This window comes from Podarcis cretensis (assembly GCF_951804945.1).
Source record: "Podarcis cretensis genome assembly, chromosome: 14".
Lineage (NCBI taxonomy): Eukaryota > Metazoa > Chordata > Lepidosauria > Squamata > Lacertidae > Podarcis > Podarcis cretensis.
This window is the reverse complement of record NC_137183.1, coordinates 42,719,087-42,738,233: the sequence shown is the minus strand read 5'-3', so window position 1 is coordinate 42,738,233 and position 19,147 is coordinate 42,719,087. Positions and strand designations below refer to the sequence as shown.

The window sequence follows — 19,147 nt, the reverse complement described above, 5'->3', positions numbered from 1 at the left end:
AGTTCCCTTTCTTAGACGGTGTCCACTGCATTTCCTTGGCCACAGGAAAGGGCAAAAGGCTCTGCCAAAAGCATCCTTTTTTCTGGAGCTAGAAAGGTTTCACAAAGGAAAATAGCAGTACCAGCAAGCCTGGGGACACAGTGCGGGAAGAACAGGACTAAAAGCAATGCCCCACTCTCAACACTTCTGCTTCTGTTTATTTGTGGAATGAAGAACTGTCAAGAAACTGACATGGTAGCATGCTGCAAAACGTAGTTTCAACGATAAAATGTACTGAAGTCTGGTAGCGTCTGCAGTCCTGAAAATGCCTTTTGAAATGGATACGAAAGGCAAACTTCTAGCTCTTGTTGCAATAGGCAAGAAAAAGCCCATTAGCGCTACCCACATTTCCAGAAGGATGAGGTCCTGCATGCTTCTGCTGTATCACAGGGCTCCACTGTCGTCTTGCTACTTCTGGCACCACACGTGCCAATGACGCAGGCTCCGCTCCATCTGCACATAATTTTCACAGGCATTGCTCTGCAGAACACCCCAAGAGTATTCTGCTCATTCCACCCACTGCTGCCGATAGCAAGCACTCTATGGGAATCTGTGAATGATATTTCAGCAGCCTTCTTCATATGGGAGTTGGAAAGGGCTTTGCCAAACTGCTGTAAAAGCCTAGATTCTTCTTGCTGTCATACGCAGGGCAAAGCTGGGGGGAAACAAGAGCCAGGCAAGGATTGCATAATGTTTCCTTGCTTGTGAAGGGGACGGAAGCAATGCACTGGCCTGCTTCAGATGTAAAAAGCCCCTCCAACAAACCATGATATGTTAAAGCATCAACAAGCATTAACAGCGACAGGTTTTGTGTACAGTAAACTCTCTCACTCCACCTCCTGTACATCTGGCCGTAGAGACCTTCCGGTTTCTTAAACGGTACTTTCCTCCGGTGTCTGAACCAGGAAATCAAGACGCCCTACAAATCAAGATTGTAAAACCAGGACCTGATCCTGATTTGAAGATTACATTTTAACCAGTTTCCTTGTCTGGGCTTCAAGGAAAATGTGGTTTAGAAACTAGTAAGTTTCCTCTGCGGGGAAGGACTTCAGAAGGAAAAGAAGGGAGCAAGCACTATAGCTCACGGGTCTTTTATGCTCCAACAAACCACGGAGTAACTCTGTGATGTCTGAACCAGGCAACCACCTCCACCACATGCTTTAGCCCATCATTAATCTGGGCAAATTCTCATGGATCTACTCCTTTCAACACAACACGAGATTGTGGAGAAGTCCAGGCTTTTGGCTTCTCACACACTTTGGCTGTCTTCTGCTCTCCCAGGCGCAGTTCCTCTTGAACCTTCCAGTTTTGTTTGCCACAGCCTCTCTCCTTGGTAATGAGTTGCGCTGGGGCCATGGATGTCATCAGCAGCTTGACAACATGTTTTAATCATGTCTGAACTCTCATCTTCAGGACTGTTCTGCATTCCACTCTGTTGAGAACTACCTGAAAATAGAAAGCAGCATTATTAAAAATGTTTTCCTAATTATCACCAAAATACACTGTCCACCCCAAACCAACAAAATCTAGGTGGGAGGCCATGATGAAGCTGGTAGCCATACAGTAAGGGGAGAAACCTGAACTAGAAACCTGAACTACGGCTGTCCAGCCTTGAGTTTGGACTGGAGGACCCAGGCTCAAATACCCAACTCAGCCATGAAACTATTTGGGTAATCTGGGCTAGTCACTACCTCACAGAGTTCTAGCGAGGTTAAAATCTGGAAGTGGAAATAGAACCATGACTGTTCAAAGTGGCAAGATGTTGATCTAAATGCATTGTGCAGATGGGGCCCAGGCACACCAGTGACCTTGCCTCATAGCCTCTTGTAAAGGTGCTGAACAAGAGGACAGACATTAAGGAACACAGTCATATCTTGGAAGTTGAATGGAATCTGTTCTGGAAGTCTGTTCGACTACCAAAACGTTCGGAAACCAAAGTGTGGCTTCTGATTGGCTGAAGGAAGCTCCTCAGCCAATCAGAAGCCGCAGAAGCTCCGCTGGACATTCGGGTTCCAAAGAACGTTTGCAAACAGGAACACTCCCTTCTGGGTTTGTGGCATTTGGGATCAAAAATGTCAGAGTACCAAGGCATTTGGGATCCAAAGTACAACTGTATACATAATGGAGCCCACAGGTGGAACTCGCCAAAGATAGCAAGTATCCATCCTCAGGGGCCATAGCTCAGTAGTAGAGCAATGCTTTGAATACAAAATGTCCCAGATTTCACCCCTAGCATCTCCCACCAGGTAGCAGATGATGGGAAAGGCAATCAGTAGTGAATTTGATGAATCAATGGCCGGCTAGCATGAGGAAATCTGAAAGTGGTTCTGCATGAACCTCACTGTACAGAACCAGTATAAACCCAGCATCCTGTGAGCGTTAAGTCTCAAGTCAACTGAAATATCTAAGGTGGAAAAGATGGGCAAATAGTAAATGGCAGGCTATCCCAACCTGGTGGTTTCTCAGAAGTTGTTGGACTACAACTCCCATCATTTCCAACCATTAGCCATGCTGACAAGGCCTAATGGGGGTTGTAGTTCAAAACATATGGAAGGCACCTCGTTCAGAAAGGTTGTAAGGAAGAATGAAATGAACTTACCAGTGGCTGACATCTCCAATGCAGGCATGTGATTGATGTGTGGCCGACTTCCCAGAGAAGGGGATGCAGGAGTTGGGAAGCTCTCCAGAAAAGGGTGAAAGATGGAGCTCCTGCTGCATCTTCATATGATGCTTTATTTATGGTACAGCAGCTCTCATTCTGCACTGTGAAGCCTGCCCAATTTCAGGGACATTATCCAGAAAAGAATAGAATGCTAGTAACTCTGACCCAGCTATACAGCCAAGAATCGGAAGTAAATGCCCCTCTAATTTCTGAACTCAGAATAAAATCATGCAGATTGAATAAAGCATGCCAATAAAGCAATTCCATTCCAGCTTTCAATTTTAACATATCAAAATAAAACAAATATTTTAAGAAACCTGTCTCACAACTTCTCTGTGTGCATTCTCCAACACAACTAGGAAATGCAACCAGAGACTGGACTAAATTATGAAGAGCAGCATCTATCACCAGCCTGTGTGGCTCAGTTGTCAGATTGAATTTTATGGGATAAATACAAGCTGCCACTGGCAGATTTAGCCTTTTTGCCCTGTTTATAGACTATGAGTACACCTTCACCTTATCTGACATAAATGAAAGATAGCCATGCACCTCTATGGGGAAAACCACCATACTTCTGTAGAAAACCCAAACTACTACCTTGCACTTTATGGTAAGGCTAAAACATCTACTGAGTGGAGCCAGCTGGAGGAAGAATCCATTGCATTCCTGAGCACAGAAACCCACCAGCTTCCTTATCATGTGTCCTTGCAAAATTTGAAATTGCTAGTAGCATATCTACCCTCCTCCAGGAAGCTCAGAACAGGTTCTCCTGTCTCTCTTTGTGCAGCTGCCTTCTCTTTTTTACAATGAAGTTGTTTATTATCATTATCATCACCATCACCACCATCATCTCTATGCCACTTCATATATTAAATAACAAATCTCAAAGCAGTTTACAACACATTAAAACGTCAAATAAAACAATCCAGAAAAAAACCTAATTCAAGCTTCAAGAAAAATATTTCAGATCCTTCTCCATGTGGTCTTTTGCTTTCCCCAATTACCAACCTGGCAGCCAGAGATCTTCACATGGTCGCAACTGGACCCATGCCGGTCGCAAAATGTGCCTGGAGCCTGGTTAATTTCTAACACGAGGTATGGACTGGGATGGTAGAGGGAGAAATGAACTGAAGGATGATAGAGAAGCTGTAGAGAGGGACTGATGTTCTGCCCCTTCAACACTGAACTAAAGATGAAAAAATGCTAAAAAGAGGTGGGGGTGGAGCAAGCAGAGATTCTCAAACAGTCAAATCTATTCCACAAATTCTTTAAAATATAACCATCACAGCTGACTGTTAAGTCATTGGCAATATGTAACTTCTGCAGAATATCTTGCATACTGACAGCTATCCCTTTGAACAAACTGCACATCCTTGTATGTGCACAGATAACACTTGACAGCTACTCATCTTTAGAGCTATCAAAATTCAAGTCGCACTTTGACCTTGAGTCAATAATTTTGTTCAGATGGAGGATTTCTTCCAATGAACCTTGGGCAACATTCAACAGGACGGTGGCATGCATAGCTCAAACAGTTCATGAAAATGTTGTCATGTATGTGGCAAGAGTTCCTGAGTTAAAATATGAATGGGATTCTCTTCCCTTGTTATTTCATTCATTTGTATTCAATCTTTTGATCACTATGGCCATTTTCCTCTGCCTTAGATTATCATACCCCAACTCTTCAAATACAACACTTCTACAGTAGGGATTAAGCCCCAGTCATTGCAATAGAAGTCAGAATTATGTGCAACTTTTGCCTCAAAGCACTGAAGCTCAGTTGGCCAGTTAGTGCAACCCACAGCAGAATAAAAGAACTACATCTAGCTGCTTTTGTTACAGGCCTGTCAAAGGGAAAGAAATTAAAAAGGGAGGAAAACTTGAACAGTTCCTCTGCTACCTATTTTAAAGAAGAAAAGTAGGCCAAGTTGAAAAGTGTGACCCACAGTTCTTCCTAACTCTGGCAGAAATGCAAGTCAATGTTTTATATAATCCTATTCATGTGCAAGTACTGTCTGCAAGGGAAACTGCTTTTAATAAGCCAGGAGTCATTAACAGATCACATTTTTCCAATGAGGTTTACTTGGCAATTGGATGAAGTGTGGCTTCTTTTAAGCTAATTACGTAGTAACAACAAACAACTCGTATAGGTTTACGCCACCTTTTTTATATTCTGGGGAACAAATGCATAGACTGGGAAACAAAGCAAGAGAGAGAAAGAAACAGGTCTATGTCTTGACCACTAAAATTCCCCTCCAAGTCCTTTTCGTTCCTAAACACCTAAGCCAAGATTCTTTCGTTCACTCATCAGGTTGATGCTCATCAATTCTGCATCAGACTACATATGATTTGCAGAGAAATCTGAAAGTCGCTGCCCAGTGGTAAGCAGTCTACTGCAACTTGGTGGCTTAGACAAGAATAATAATTTTAAAAATCATCTTTCTTGGAAGCGATCTTTCCAATCGCTTCAATCTGGTGCAATTATTGGGTTTACATTGTGCTCGGCTGTGCTGACCCCTCAACAAGGAATTGACAATGGTACTTTCTGGACACCTTCCAGTAAGAAGAAGAGTGACCACTAGGGTTGGGAGAGGGGAAGAACTGTACAGTGAGTCACAAACAATGCCCATGGCCTAGGGCCAAACTAGGCATTAATTGCATGGATGAAATTAATACACAAGCTTTAATTTTATGAAAATTGCAGTCCCTGGAAAAACTGAGCATGCTTGGTGTGTGTGTGTGTGTGTGTGTGTGTGTGTGTGAAACAGAAGCTGACCTCTCCCTCTCCTTCTTGCCACAGACCTGACAAAAATCATCTCTCTGAAGCTACTACATACATTTCAAGGGAAACCTCTGAGGACATAAAGTGGAAGCTTCTCTTGAAATGCAAACAGTCGCTCCAAGGAGATGGGTTTTTTGCCCAGATCCCTACAGTCACGAGGCTACTCAGACTTCCTCTTGGCTGCTATTTACATTTCAAGATACAGTAATATGTTCATGAGTTTGGTCCTTAATATAGATGCAAAATCAATTCCATATCAACAAGGGGGTGGGGTATAACTGAACTACACCTTAGTTGTGGCCAGGCTTAACCCTATCACTGGCAGTACGGTATGGGGTAGGTGGGTGGGTGGGATTATGCACCTTCAGATTCCTAGGTGCTAGTCTCAAATTTTTAATCTACTGGACAACCAGGCACCTCTGCAGACCGGGCAATATGGAGGAGAAGGCTGTTAAAACCCACAATTAGATCTTGTTTCCAGGCTTAGAAACACCGACGTTCCATTTGATTTATCAAATATTATGAGTGAGCAAATGGGATTAGGAGATGGCCACCCTATTTAAAAAAAAAGGGGGGGGACCATTCATACCCAATGGGAAGGACTGAATCCATACTAAAGCAATAAAATCTCTCAACAGTATTGCAATAAAATCAGTCTGCAATTTTCTGCATTTATGAGAATCAGCCAACGCCAAAGGCTACATATGATTTGCTTTCCTTTATTCCAATACTTTTGATGTATGTAATGATGACAGAAAAAGGAGAGAAACAGGACTTAAATTGCTACTTTTCAGGCACTTTATTTATTATATGAAAATTGCCTAAATGTTTCAACTATGCATCCTCCTCGGAGACACCGAAACAATCTTTTATTTTATTTTAGTGGGCATTAAAATGCAAGCACCATGCTAGAACATTTTATTACTAAATCTGGGTGCCTCCCCCACCCCACCAGCTGAAGATGCTCTCAATCAAAAGTTAAAATATATTATTGTATAAAAAGCTTTTTAAAACAGAAGAATATACAAATTAAACCTTCTATCTCAAAATGAAAAAGAGGAACTCAGTCACCTCCTATAGAGGTTTGGCAAAATCTATGACCTCAGAAGACATGTGCTGCAGCTGGTACACCAAGAAATTAAGTTTTATTTTGCAAGTTTTATTTTGTGCTTTCAATACAAATCAAAGGGCAATTCCATTATCTTCCTTACATCTCCAGGCCTTCTGTGTATATGCCCTCACCAAAGAGATCTCAGGAAAAATACAAACCATTTTACCTACGACAATGTAATACCCAGAAAATTTTACATTTCTTCAGCTCAAAGAAGAGCTACAAAGCAAACACCACTGAAGAAGGCTTTGTGCACCATATAAAGCACATCAGGGTAAGCTGTGTTATAGACTTTGAAGATCATGCCAGCAAATAAGAGTTCTGAGAACCTTCACTGTAATGCCACTCACCAGTATATGTTACCAGTGCATTACAGAACATTTTGAAGTGTGTAACGACAAATGTTTAATTTCAAAGGCATATTAGTTTAGAAGAACCAAGCAAAATTAAGTTTTTATGCCAAATCTTAACCCTAACTGATTATCAGGCAACAGCTATATTAAATGTTTTATTCAGCTGCTCTTGTTTCAGATGGAGGAACCAATATCATCAACTTAGTGTCTTCTCTTTATTACTCCTGTTTATTTGGCAAACCCACGTAAATGTGGAAGACAGATTTCATTAGAGCCATGTTTCCTCAAGGGTGAGGCAGAAACCATCTAGCTGACTGTAAAGCGTTTAATAAATCTGCTGTGAGGATGTCAACCATGCACTCGGCTGGGGAAAAGATCACACAACTGGACTTCAACTGTTACCTCCTCACTGGCTATAAGAAGCATTTGTCCCAGTCTCTGATCTGCATGAGCTTGAAAAAGCAGTGACTGAACCTTTCTGGATCTGCTGATAACTTTGAAGAGGAAAGGATGGGACTTCCGGGTTGGCGCCATCGCCGAATGGCGGAGGGAGCCTGCTCGGCAGGGGCTGGGTTCTACCGCGCCAGCGACGCGGGGACCCTCAAAAACCATGGGCGCTGAAACCCATGGGCATGGTGACTCGGCGGGCACCGTTTGCGCCCCCCCGACCCGCGAAGGAGCCTTTTTAAAGGCTGCAGAGCGGGTGACGGGGGGGGTGCTGTGAGTCCTCCGCTTCCCCTGCCGAGCGAAGCCGCATGCCATTCGACGGAGAGCGCTGACTTCTTCCATTGAAAATTTGGTCTTTAAAAGAATAACCCGTGAGTAATTGGAACTTGGATTAAAAAGGGGGAAAAATTCTATTTAAATTCAGAGCGAGCGGGGGAGGTGCAAAAAGGAAGTCAGCCTCCCCCCCTGTTGTAGAGGAGCTAAAGCAAAGGATTTGACAACTAAGATCGAGTGTAACCTTTTTTTGATAAAGTTATTAACTTCGCGATGGAAAATTTTAAGACTGGGCTGGAGGAGAAAAGTGGAATGTGAATTAAAATGCAACCCCCCCCCCCCCCGGAAACCCCGGGAGCGATCTGAAAGAGTGCCGGGAGAGGAGAAATAGAGGTTTTGACAGCTGTCAAAGGAGCTGTCAAAGCGGAAGAACAAAAAGAGAACTTTGTTACGAGGACTTTGCTGGTCACATTTGTTACAAATTGGATATAAATTGTTTAAAATAAGGAATAATAAGTTACTTTGACTGTTGGGTGTGATCGGGAAGGAAACTGAGTTACTATAATCCCTCTAGAGGAGCTGTGGGACACTACAAGTATTGTTGGCATCGAATTTGAATAGGACTTTTTATCGCCTGGGAAACTGCAGAAATGGAACACTATTTTGTCTACAGAGGTCTACACACTAAAGGAGACAATAGATTTATCTATTGAAGAATGGAAGGGACTTGACGTAATGTTTTGTTCCTGAATAACAAAGCCTCTGCAGAGGAATTAGAAGCTTTTTGGAATTAGAACATTTGTGCAGGAGAGCAGGGGGGAAAAAAAAAAGAGGAGGAGAGAGAACAACAAGAACAATAAGAATAACAAGAACTGGACAAAGTTGGAAGATAGACTCCTTCCAAGATTGGACATGTGAAACCAAAGATGACCAAAAGATGGCAAAGACTAATAAAAAGACGGCAAAGCGGACTGGTGAAGGACTGTGGTTTAGATGTGGGAGCTCCAGGATGACAGTAGACATTGATGGACATTGGGAACGCAACCGGGAAAGGGGGGAGGGAAATTTGGAATCCAAAGGGTGTTAAATTACATTTTATTCTTTTTTTTATCTTTCTGTTTATCTTAATCTGTATTGCATATTAAAGAGGGGAACTCGTGGAAGGGAACAGGTCGATTTTAGGGGATGGGAAATTTTTTTTTTTTTTAATTGGGCCAATGATAATAATTTTAAAATTTGGGGTAAGAATTTGTTGAATCTATTTGAAAGAATTGGAATACAAGAGGGGGAGGGGAGGGGAAGTCCTGGAAAGATGCCAATGAAAATAAGGTTTTAATTTGGATGTTTTTCTTTTTCTGTTATATTTGAAAATCTTTAATAAATATTATTTTAAAAAAAATGAAGAGGAAAGGATGAAACTGGTCTCCAGCTGGTGCTCAAATATTGTAGTTTAATTCTGTAAAGACTGCCCAATGCGTACAAACCAAGGTCTTCCTCAAGGGCAAAGACTCTTCAGCGAAAAAGTGGGATAAAAATATAATAAATGATTGATTTTAATAAACATGATTCCTGGTTTGGGCAAAATGGGAAGCTATTATCTCATTGGCAACATAGGAGGAGTGAATCTGAAGCAAATGCAGCTCATTCATAATAAACCACGACTTACTGTTATTTATTTAATAAAATTTGTATGCTGTTTGATTGCAAGGAAACCTGCATTAAAGATGTTTACAAAAAGAATAAAAAGATATGTAAAAACAGTTAAGAACAACTATTTCACAAGAATAGACCATGAGGGTCATCCAATCCAATCCCCTGCGATGCAGGAATGTTTTGCCCAAGGTCGGGCCTGAACCCACATCCCTGAGATTAAGAGTCTCATGCTCTACCAACTGAGCTATCCACAGTTAAAACATTCAAAAATTAAAACCAGCAAAAACCTAAAAACACATTCAAGCACACGTCAACATTCCAGATTTCTGGGTAGGCTTATCTAAACAAAAATATTTTTAGCAGGTGCTAAAAAGTTGCTAAGGGCTTTATATGCTAATAGCGACACACTGAACTTGGACCAGTAGACAACTGAGAAGCAGTACAGATCTCGGAGCACAGGGGTTATATGCTGACAAGGTCTCACTCCTATCAGCAATCATGCTGCAGGATTCTGCACTAACTGCAGCTTCCAGATGAAGCTCAAGGGGAGCCCCATATAAAGTTCATTGCAGTAATTGACTCTTGAAATAACTAATGCATGGTGCGCTGTGGCCAGGCTTTCCCATGTAGCCAATGCTGAAGTGAATACCGCAAATGTAGATTTTTCATTCTGTTCCTTACTACATTCCATTTATAGACTTAAGGAGTTTGAGAATATCCCCAGTTGTAAATGCCGTAAGTAAGGAAACACAACTGCTGTTTTGCACCTACTTCTGAAGTGCAAATGTGCAAACCGCAAGGTGCAATGCTGAGGAAGGGCCATAGCTCAGCCGTAGATCATCTTCTTGTTCAGAATTGCAGGAGTTGGGACAGTGAGACTAGCAAATCTCACTGTCGTTCCAACACTTCTTTGCATGCAAAGTTCAGTCTCTGGGAAATGCTCCCTGTCTGAAGCCCTAGAGCAGGGGTCAGCAAACTTTTTCAGCAGAGGGCTGGTCCACTGTCCCTCAGACCTTGTGGGGGGCCAGACTATATTCTGAAAAGGAAAAAAATGAACAAATTCCTATGCCCCACAAACAACCCAGAGATGCATTTGAAATAAAAGGACACATTCTACTCATGTAAAAACACGCTGATAACTGGACCGTCCGTGGGCCAGATATAGAAGACGATTGCAGAACTATGCAGAACTGGCAAAAATGACAGAAAGACTAAGAGAAAAAGACAACAGATACTTTGAAAAAGATTGGGAACCATTCATATTATATTTGCAGAAACAAAGGCAACAGACTTGATGGCAGGATTTAAATAAACATTCACATTATTCACATCAGAAAATGTTTGGAAGATAGTGAAATAAGATGATGTATTTAATTTTATTTCTATATTTTCAAGGTTTGATGTTATGTTATTAATAACTTTTCTGTTGAGAGATAGCAAAGCGGGTGAAAACAGAAACAAACCAGAAACACAAGTTGGGGGAAGTCTGGGAGGGGAGGGAGGGAGGGAGGAATATACAGCAAATGTTAAGAATTTGAGATGTATGTAATGAACAAAAATGAAAAATGAATACAATTTTTTTAAAAAAGGCAATTGGGCCACATCCGGCCCCCGGGCCTTAGTTTGCCTACCCATGCCCTAGAGATCTGCTACCAGTCAGTGTGGCCAATACTGAGCGAAATGGTCCAATGGTCTAACTCAGAGGAAGGCAACTTTTTTATGTAATAGACCTGTTTTAAATATGCAGCACAGCAACCTATCCCCAGACCGTATTCTTTGATTAACGGCTTGATAAACTACCAACCGTCCATATGGAAAATGCTCTAGGAAAGCTGGAAGATGCCAGTGTGAGTAAACTAGTTTGGCAGTTAAAATACATCATTAAAATTCATAACTTATTACTGTCACAGTATCTCAGCTTACAGGGCTGTTTAAATGAGAAGAGGAGCAAGGTCACTTGCAAAAAAAAAAAAAATATTACATTTCACAGTTGCACAGCCAACTGAAGTTTACTATTTAACAGTAGCTGCACACAAGTCAACACGACAGCATGCCTGAAATATCAATTGCAGCCAATATGGCCATATGTGAAAATATGTATCAGTCTAAGTGGTTGTGAGCGTTCCTCATTTTGTTGAGTTACCCGCAGGGATTTAGCATCTAAATTTCACGACAGGTATAACGCAGTTACTTTCTGTGTTGCGCACTGACACTGAACAGATGCTCGCAAGGCAGCTGCTTGACTACTGCTTGAAATATAATTGAAGGCACAGGCATTCATTATGAGATTTCATAAACACACAAGCTTCCCTTCTGATACATTGAAAAGCGGTTTGCTTTGGGGCGGGGACAGGCAATTACAACTCACAAGTGTTTCCAGTTCCCAGCAATCAAGTTACAGCTTTAAAATGTCAAAACATCTCTTCTGCACACTTCCCTCTGCCCTAAATAAAGGCACCTACAGATGGGGAAGCCGTGCCCCCCCAGATGTTGTTGGAATACAACTTCCCAGTGTTGGAAACTGGGATACAAAAACTAGGAGGCAAATGGCTTCTGGGACCTGGGTGTGGGGCACCAAAACAGAATGTCTAGTAGCCACTTGGGGGGGGCGACAACACTTTTTATTTATTATTTTGATAAGCATGAACTAATACGCAATTCAACTAAGTGACACATTGTTAAAATCACATTTTTAGCAGAAACTGTTAATACATGTTTCATTTGGTGTTTACAATAAAAATATTGGTACCATACTTCAGTTTTCAAAACACGCTACTCTTTATTGTTAAGCTCCTTAACTAACATATTGTCTATCCTTAACATACACTTTGAAGCTTCAAAGCACATGCATTTCAGTAATTCTTGAGTGTCAGCCAGGCGCAAAAAATGACACCCAGACTTTTTGAGGTGCTTGCAAATGGAGAATCTTTAGGCACAAAATGCGCCTGGAGCCCTGCTAATTTTGAACCCTGCAACTCCCATTAACTGCCCACTGGCTAGTGTCAATAGAAATTGGAGTCCAACATCTGGGAGGGCCAAAGGTTCCCAATTCTATTATTTATATCATGGTGGTCCAACACAACTTAAGTGAAGCTCACAGGTAGAGCACATTCTTTGATTTAATTCCTGGTAAGGTTCAAAAGATCTCCAGGAAAAAGTGCTGAGAAAGGCACCCCCTTTGCGTTCAGTGGAGCTTAGTTCAAAGATAAATGCACATCAGATTGCAGCCTAAATACTTTCATATAGTTCAGAAATAACAAAGAAACTAGATCTAGCGTTCCATGAGCTATCTTTTCCATAGCGGCAGTTTGCATTATTTAAGCTACTTGTCTCATTCCCTGCAGTTTTGCTGAGCTTCAGAAGCAACATACTTCTTTAAAGTAAGCTGAAAGCCTAGTCAAAAACAAGGCCTTGCCCATTTTGTCAGTCTGCACTGAGGCAAACTCCCCTCAGATTAAAAGGAAATGTAATCTGATGATGCAGGGAGCATGACTGAGGACCCCTGTTCATGCTCCAATCTGTGGCCCTTCAGGTGCTTTTGGACTCCTGCCCATCAGTCCCTGCCTGCATTGCCAATTGTCTGGGATTATCTGAGATTGTGGGAGCATCTGGTAGACCACAGACTCCCCATCCTTTGTTTACAGGATCCAAAAAAGCTAAAAGTTTCAATCCACTGTTTTTAATTGCTGTTCTTACTGCGTTTTTTTAATTCAGAGTTTGTGTTGCTTATCTACCCAACTGGGAACCAACTGGTAGAAGAGCTGCATGCAAATACAAATACAATTTATTAACAGAGTATTAAAACCACACATTTTACGCCCAGACGCAACAGTATTTACCTCTGGAACAAAGACACACTTTAAAATATTTACTGTGCCACTTTAGCAGAAACATACCAGATGTCCACTCAGTATCAAAGCAATAGTATGAAGTGTTCCTTTCATACGCTGCGGTGTCTTCTGCTGTTAAGACTATTAATTTTCTCTCTCTTTAGGACCGAAAAAGGGAAATAGCAAACTAAACCAAAGTTCACCAAAATGCCAACTAAACAGTACAGAGCTTGAGAAAAATCAGTGGAAGCTTAAGATTTGCTAAGGTTACAAAGGATAGTTAGCACCTTTGCAACACGTTTTAAAAACACAACAGAGCAAGGTTCGTGAAGTGCAGCCAAAGCATCAAATTAATTGATATTTAATGACTAGCAGAGAAGTACAGTACAAATAAGGGAGAATGTTTAACCTGAAAAACTTGCTTTCTTTTACAATGTCTATTGAGCAGACCTTCCTCTGGCTGATGGGGGGGGGGGATAACCCGTGGTGCTCCAAATGCTGTTGGACCAGAACTTCCATAAACTGTAATCATTGGTCATGCCAGCAGATGATGGGAGTTGGGATTCCAAGAACATTTGGAGGACCACAGGTTCCTCATCCCTGATCTGACTAACAGCAGCCAGAAGGAGTAGAGAGAGGACTCAGGTGAACATCAGCCTCCCAGGACCATGAACAGATTCTGTTACTCCCAAGAAAAATCAGTTAAAGAACAGGTTAATCTCTTCTTGGGAATTCTCTCTGGGCAGCAGAACAACAATATTCACAAACAACTTGGACATACTTCTTGGATACACTTCATGGGAACAGTCATTGTGAGGGCCTCACAAACACATTTGTTTGTGGTTACAGGTAGGTAGCCGTGTTGATCTGCCGTAGTCAAAACAAAATAAAAACATTCCTTCTAGTAGCACCTTAGAGACCAACTAAGTTTGTTATTGGTATGAGCTTTTGTGTGTGCATACACGAAAGCTCATACCAATAACAAACTTAGTTGGTCTCTAAGGTGCTATTGGAAGGATTTTTTTTTATTCTGTTTCGACATTTGATTGTGTTATTGTGGACCACTTTGAAGAGCCATTAATGGCAGCTGAAAAGGAGTGTACATTTGTTTCATCTAAATAAAGAACAGGGATCTCAGGGAATTCCCCAGATAGGCCCACTTTTCGGGTGCCCTCAATTTCATTGGAAGTAGCCCAATTTTAGGTTGCTATGAAATTAAATCATGCTGCTGTTTGCATGCATTCTATCCAATGGCTGAACAGTGCCCAGTGGAAATGTATACGTCAAAAGCAGTGTGCGACCACTGTTACACAGAAACAGAACAAGATACCTGACTTTTGCAGGCTCCACAAAATTTTTCCCAGCCAGTGATTTATTTATTTGCCAAGAAAAACAATGGCTGGTTATTTAGGACAGTCATGTCAAATAATGCTACAAACGGTACCAAATTTTTATCTACCGCATTCTTGCGAACAAGCAAAGGAGTAGAAAGCAACTGCTGTTGCCACAGGGAGGCCTCAAAGAAAGCGGAAAAACTATATACTATTGAAATGTGACTAAATGAAAATATTTAAATAAACAATCACGTCTACAGCGAAGTCTACTGGCATTAAACTTCAGGAAAAACATGAAGGCCAATAACATTACATTAGCACACAATGTAAGAGACATCCTTGGTGCATTTTAAAAAATGCAATCCAGCTCCTGCAGAGAGTGAATTATTATGCCTGCGGCCATACATGCTCCAGTCCCCAATGACTGCCTCACTGCTAACCATCTTGCTTTGCAATGCCCGTCCTCAAAAGGTAAGGAGACCCAAATCCTTGAATTTACTCTCATAAAGATGGAATGGTCTCTGTGCTTTCACAGCTTTTGAGGACCGGAAGGTCACTGTATGTTGTGGTCGGTTTATTTAGGCCCTGATGGAACTGACAAATCGAATGATGAAAATATGAAAATGATAACAAAGATTTGGAGGACAGGGGGCGATGTAACTTAAACAACAAACACACAATAAGATTGCAAAAATCTACTTTAGAGACTTGTCTTCTAAAAAATGTGTGAAGCATAACCCTACACTGAAATTTTGCAGTTCCAAAGCAGAGATCAGAAGAAAACGTAAGCAAAGGGAGGAAAAAAAACAGCTATATTGTCCAGATTTACTAAATGGTTGCAGTAGTTCCCAGCTTCTCTCATCTCCATTTCCCAGTGCCTTTTCCCATGGATCAAATATAAGATTCTAAGCTGATCAGAGTAAATTTGTTAATCATCCTATACACAATGATCACACGGGCACATACATACAATGAGTTGTCGTCCGTCTTTGTCAGAAGGCTACTTCCAGCTTCCAAAGAACACACAATCATTGGAAGGCCTTCCACTTTCCCACAAGTCCAACCCTTAAAAGGAACTGACTAATGGGGGGGTTGCTTAACACTTTCATTAGCTGATTGTTGGAATTAAAAAACCTTTTCTCAGCACTTCCCAAGATTCACAAACATCAGCACGCCAAGGAAATAGTGCTACTTGCTATCATAAAACTAAGACTGTACTGTCAGAAATAAGACAAAAGGAGGATAAAATGTCCCTTACTACAGTAAGCCTCTGGTATCAGGTAGACTTAACTGCGTGTCAACGCGGTGAACTCCTTGGCATTAATTAAATCTATTCTGGTTGTTGTACCCTCTAGCACTGCAATTTACGTCCTTATTTCAGGAAGTTCACCCACAAAAAGGTTAGCATTTACAGTTGCATCAGAAAAACTAAACACCAGCACCAATGAAACCTATGCTGACATCCCAGTATAGCTTCAAGTGGCTGCTACTCATTATCACATTTATTTACAAAGCAAATAGTGATCCAATTCAGATTCATCAAGCTGAAAGGGGGGGGGCGGGGATCAATTCCTTCAGCAATATATCTCACCATAACAATGTATCTGCTTTAGTACAATTAAGAGATGGCAGACCAGCCCTTATTACATGTCCAAAGATGACACAGATGTTGTCTGACCACAGTTGAGATAGTTTTTGGTATCCAACACACACACACATACAACCTTTATTTCAGGTTCAACTTCTCTTTCTCTAGTAATGCATTTCCCTTGTCTATTCCCCTCTGACTTTCACTCCCTATCAGGGCAATATAATGCAAAAAAAAAAAAAAAGGTTTCAAGAACTCTAAGCTCTCCAAACCCAGGTTACTCAAGCCAGAGTACCTCTTTTTAGGTAGAAGTAGTCAATGCAATGCCCTCCATACATTGTTGGGACTACAATTCCAATCATCTCTGGCCATTGGCCACTCTTACTGTGGCAGATGGGAGTTATAGTCCAACAACATTGCCTGTCTCTGTGCTTGTGCAGTCTCTGTCCAATTTTCTTCCCACACACCATACTCCAGGAAAGAACATTTTTCAGGGGATGCATAGTGAAGGAAACTTCTGTTGCCCAAGCAGTTTCCATTCACACAAACTCTGGATCCAAACCACTACTTTCATCCCTGTTCACACTTGCCACATCTCAAGGAACAGCTTGGACTGACTGCCCTTCATGGATAGAGCAAGAATTGTTCCCCCAACCAGAATGATGCTAGTTTGCAAATTTCATTCCCCTGATCCTTTAAAAATAATATCTGTGCAAGTCTAGTGTGCCATCATACGCAAGGAGCATACACCAATTTTTGAAGGACTAAATAGCAAGCCTAAACACAATTTATACTCACATAATTTGCCAGTGTCATCTGCCTTTCATCGCTTATCTGATGCGCAGCCCTTCCAAGCTGTTAGGATAATTGTTTTTTCTACTTTTCTGTAAATTATCACAGATGCCATGCCAGGATTGCACATTCATTTCTCAAACACATTATGAGGCAGAACCTCCCATTAACAACAAACAGTGGAACATTATATTTATTTTCAGTAAACTCACATTCTACACAATAACTGATTTTCAGCTGCAGCTGAATGCAGTCTAGATGTTGAATAACTGGAGAGGGCTAGTGTCATGATGGACCTATCTTCAGACAGAGGATTAGATTTGATAACCTCTGGGCCTTGCTAACTGACTTGCAGCCAAAGTCCTCAAAGCCACAAGGATGCAGTAGAAACTTTAACAATGAAATTGCTCCATCCTTCACCCATTCTCATCAAACCCCACTCCATCAGTGGTTTCCCCCAACAGGGTTTATTGCATCTCCTACGCTTCCAAGGAAATGGCTTGATGACTCTGTGTAGTAAGGGGTGAGGAGTTATTTCTCTGTTCCCAAATACAAGAAGAGCTATGCTGGATCTGGCTAAAGGCTCAGCTAGTCCAATATCATTTGCTGCCAGATGCCTCTGGAAACCCAATAAACAAGGCATGAAGGTAACAGACCGCTTCTAAAGTTGCCCCAGTACTCTATATTCTCTGGCATACTGCCTCTGGGCTTGGAAGTTCTATTTAACCACTACAGCACCACTGATTCCCTCGACTTCCCAGCTAAAAGCCTCCAATCTCAGATTTTATTTGGTAGAAGAAGAAGAAGAGTTTGGATTTGATATCCCGCCTTTCACTCCCCTTCAGGAGTCTCAAAGCGGCTAACATTCTCCTTTCCCTTCTTCCCCCACAACAAACACTCTGTGAGGTGAGTGGGGCTGAGAGACTTCAAAGAAGTGTGACTGGCCCAAGGTCACCCAGCAGCTGCATGTGGAGGAGCGAAGACACGAACCCGGTTCCCCAGATTACGAGTCTACCGCTCTTAACCTCTACACCACACTGGCTCTCACTGGTAGTGTTTCATCCCTCCTTTCCACGGGGATGATGAAAGGACTTAACAAAATCACCAACAGGCAAGACAGCAAGCAGCAATTTTCTACGAAGAATCACCCTAGGCAAAGGTTAGGTTTCTGAGAGCAAGATCTGGCCAGATGGACACCTTCTCCCCCTTTGCCTGCCCCAGTATTTCACCTCCTGCTCCTCCTCTGCTTCCAAAACACAAGCAAGCCAAATGCCCATCGAGTCCAGCACGTTGGTTCCCACCGTGGCCAACTGCTTGGGGAGCTGGAGTCCCCCGCCACGACCCTTGCCCCCAACCCCGAACTCCTCCGGTCCCCAAACACAGGAACAGTGTCGGGTCACGGTGAATGCCTAGATGCCCCGATTTCCACAACAACCGACCTCGTGGGGAGAGCTGGATCCAGCCCCCCCCTGCTTCTTCCCAATGCACTTCGCCGCCCCCCCCTTCTTCTTCCAAAACACAAACAGACCACGCAGCGCGCAGCACCTCGGTCCCTGCAGCAGCCAGCCGCTTAGGAGCCTTGGGTCCGACCTCACTTAGCCCTCCGGCTCCCTGCAGAGCCGGCCACCCCTCGCCACAGCGGCTGCAGCGTTTGTCCCTCCAGGCTGCCACCCCGCTGCCCCGACCCGACCCCCTCCTGCCCTCCCACCGCCTCCCGCCAGCCGTCCTGCCTGGTCCTTCCGTGCTTTGACCCACCCGCGGACTCGCCGGTGTTGATCCAGTCCGGGTTCGCCAGGCTGGCGATAGCGAAGATGTCGGCGGCCAGAAAGAGGCATCCTGAGATGATGGTCAGTTTGTCCATGTCCTCCGGCTCCGGCCTCGGCCCGGCTTCCCAAGAGCGGGGCCCGGGCCGGGGGCTCCTCACAGCCGCGGCTCCATGGCTCGGCTCGCCTTCCGGCTCCGCAGCAGACGCGCTCGCCGTCACCCCGCCGCCGCCGCCGCCCTCAGGGAGCCGCTGCCACAGGAGCGGGCTCGGGGCCCCCCCGCGTCCCGACTCGGGACGGCGCCGGAAGCAAAACCCGAGCAGCCGCCGCGCAACCCGGAAGGGAAAGCTCACGCCCTCGTCCTCATCTCTCCCCGCGCCTTTCACACTTTGTCCCAGACGGGGCGGGGCCTGCTAAGGAGACAGCGGCGGTGGCGGAGGCAGCAAGAGCATTGGGCGGGGCTTAGAGCGGAGAGGGCAGGCTTCAAGGGCGGGGCTTCCTACAGGGTGAAGGGGCGGGG

At 43.2% G+C, this 19,147-nt stretch overlaps 1 protein-coding gene across 1 annotated transcript in view; it reads right to left on the bottom strand.

Moving 5' to 3' along the window:
- The window catches only part of MOSMO (modulator of smoothened), a 53,820-nt gene extending 34,864 nt beyond the window's left edge, over positions 1-18,956 (bottom strand). Inside the window, exon 1 of the mRNA XM_079954080.1 lies at positions 18,620-18,956. Within this exon, the coding sequence (XP_079810206.1) occupies positions 18,620-18,725 (106 nt within the window). The 5' untranslated portion in view covers positions 18,726-18,956. The remainder of the gene's footprint in view (positions 1-18,619) is intronic.
- Between the last annotated feature and the right edge of the window lie 191 nt (positions 18,957-19,147).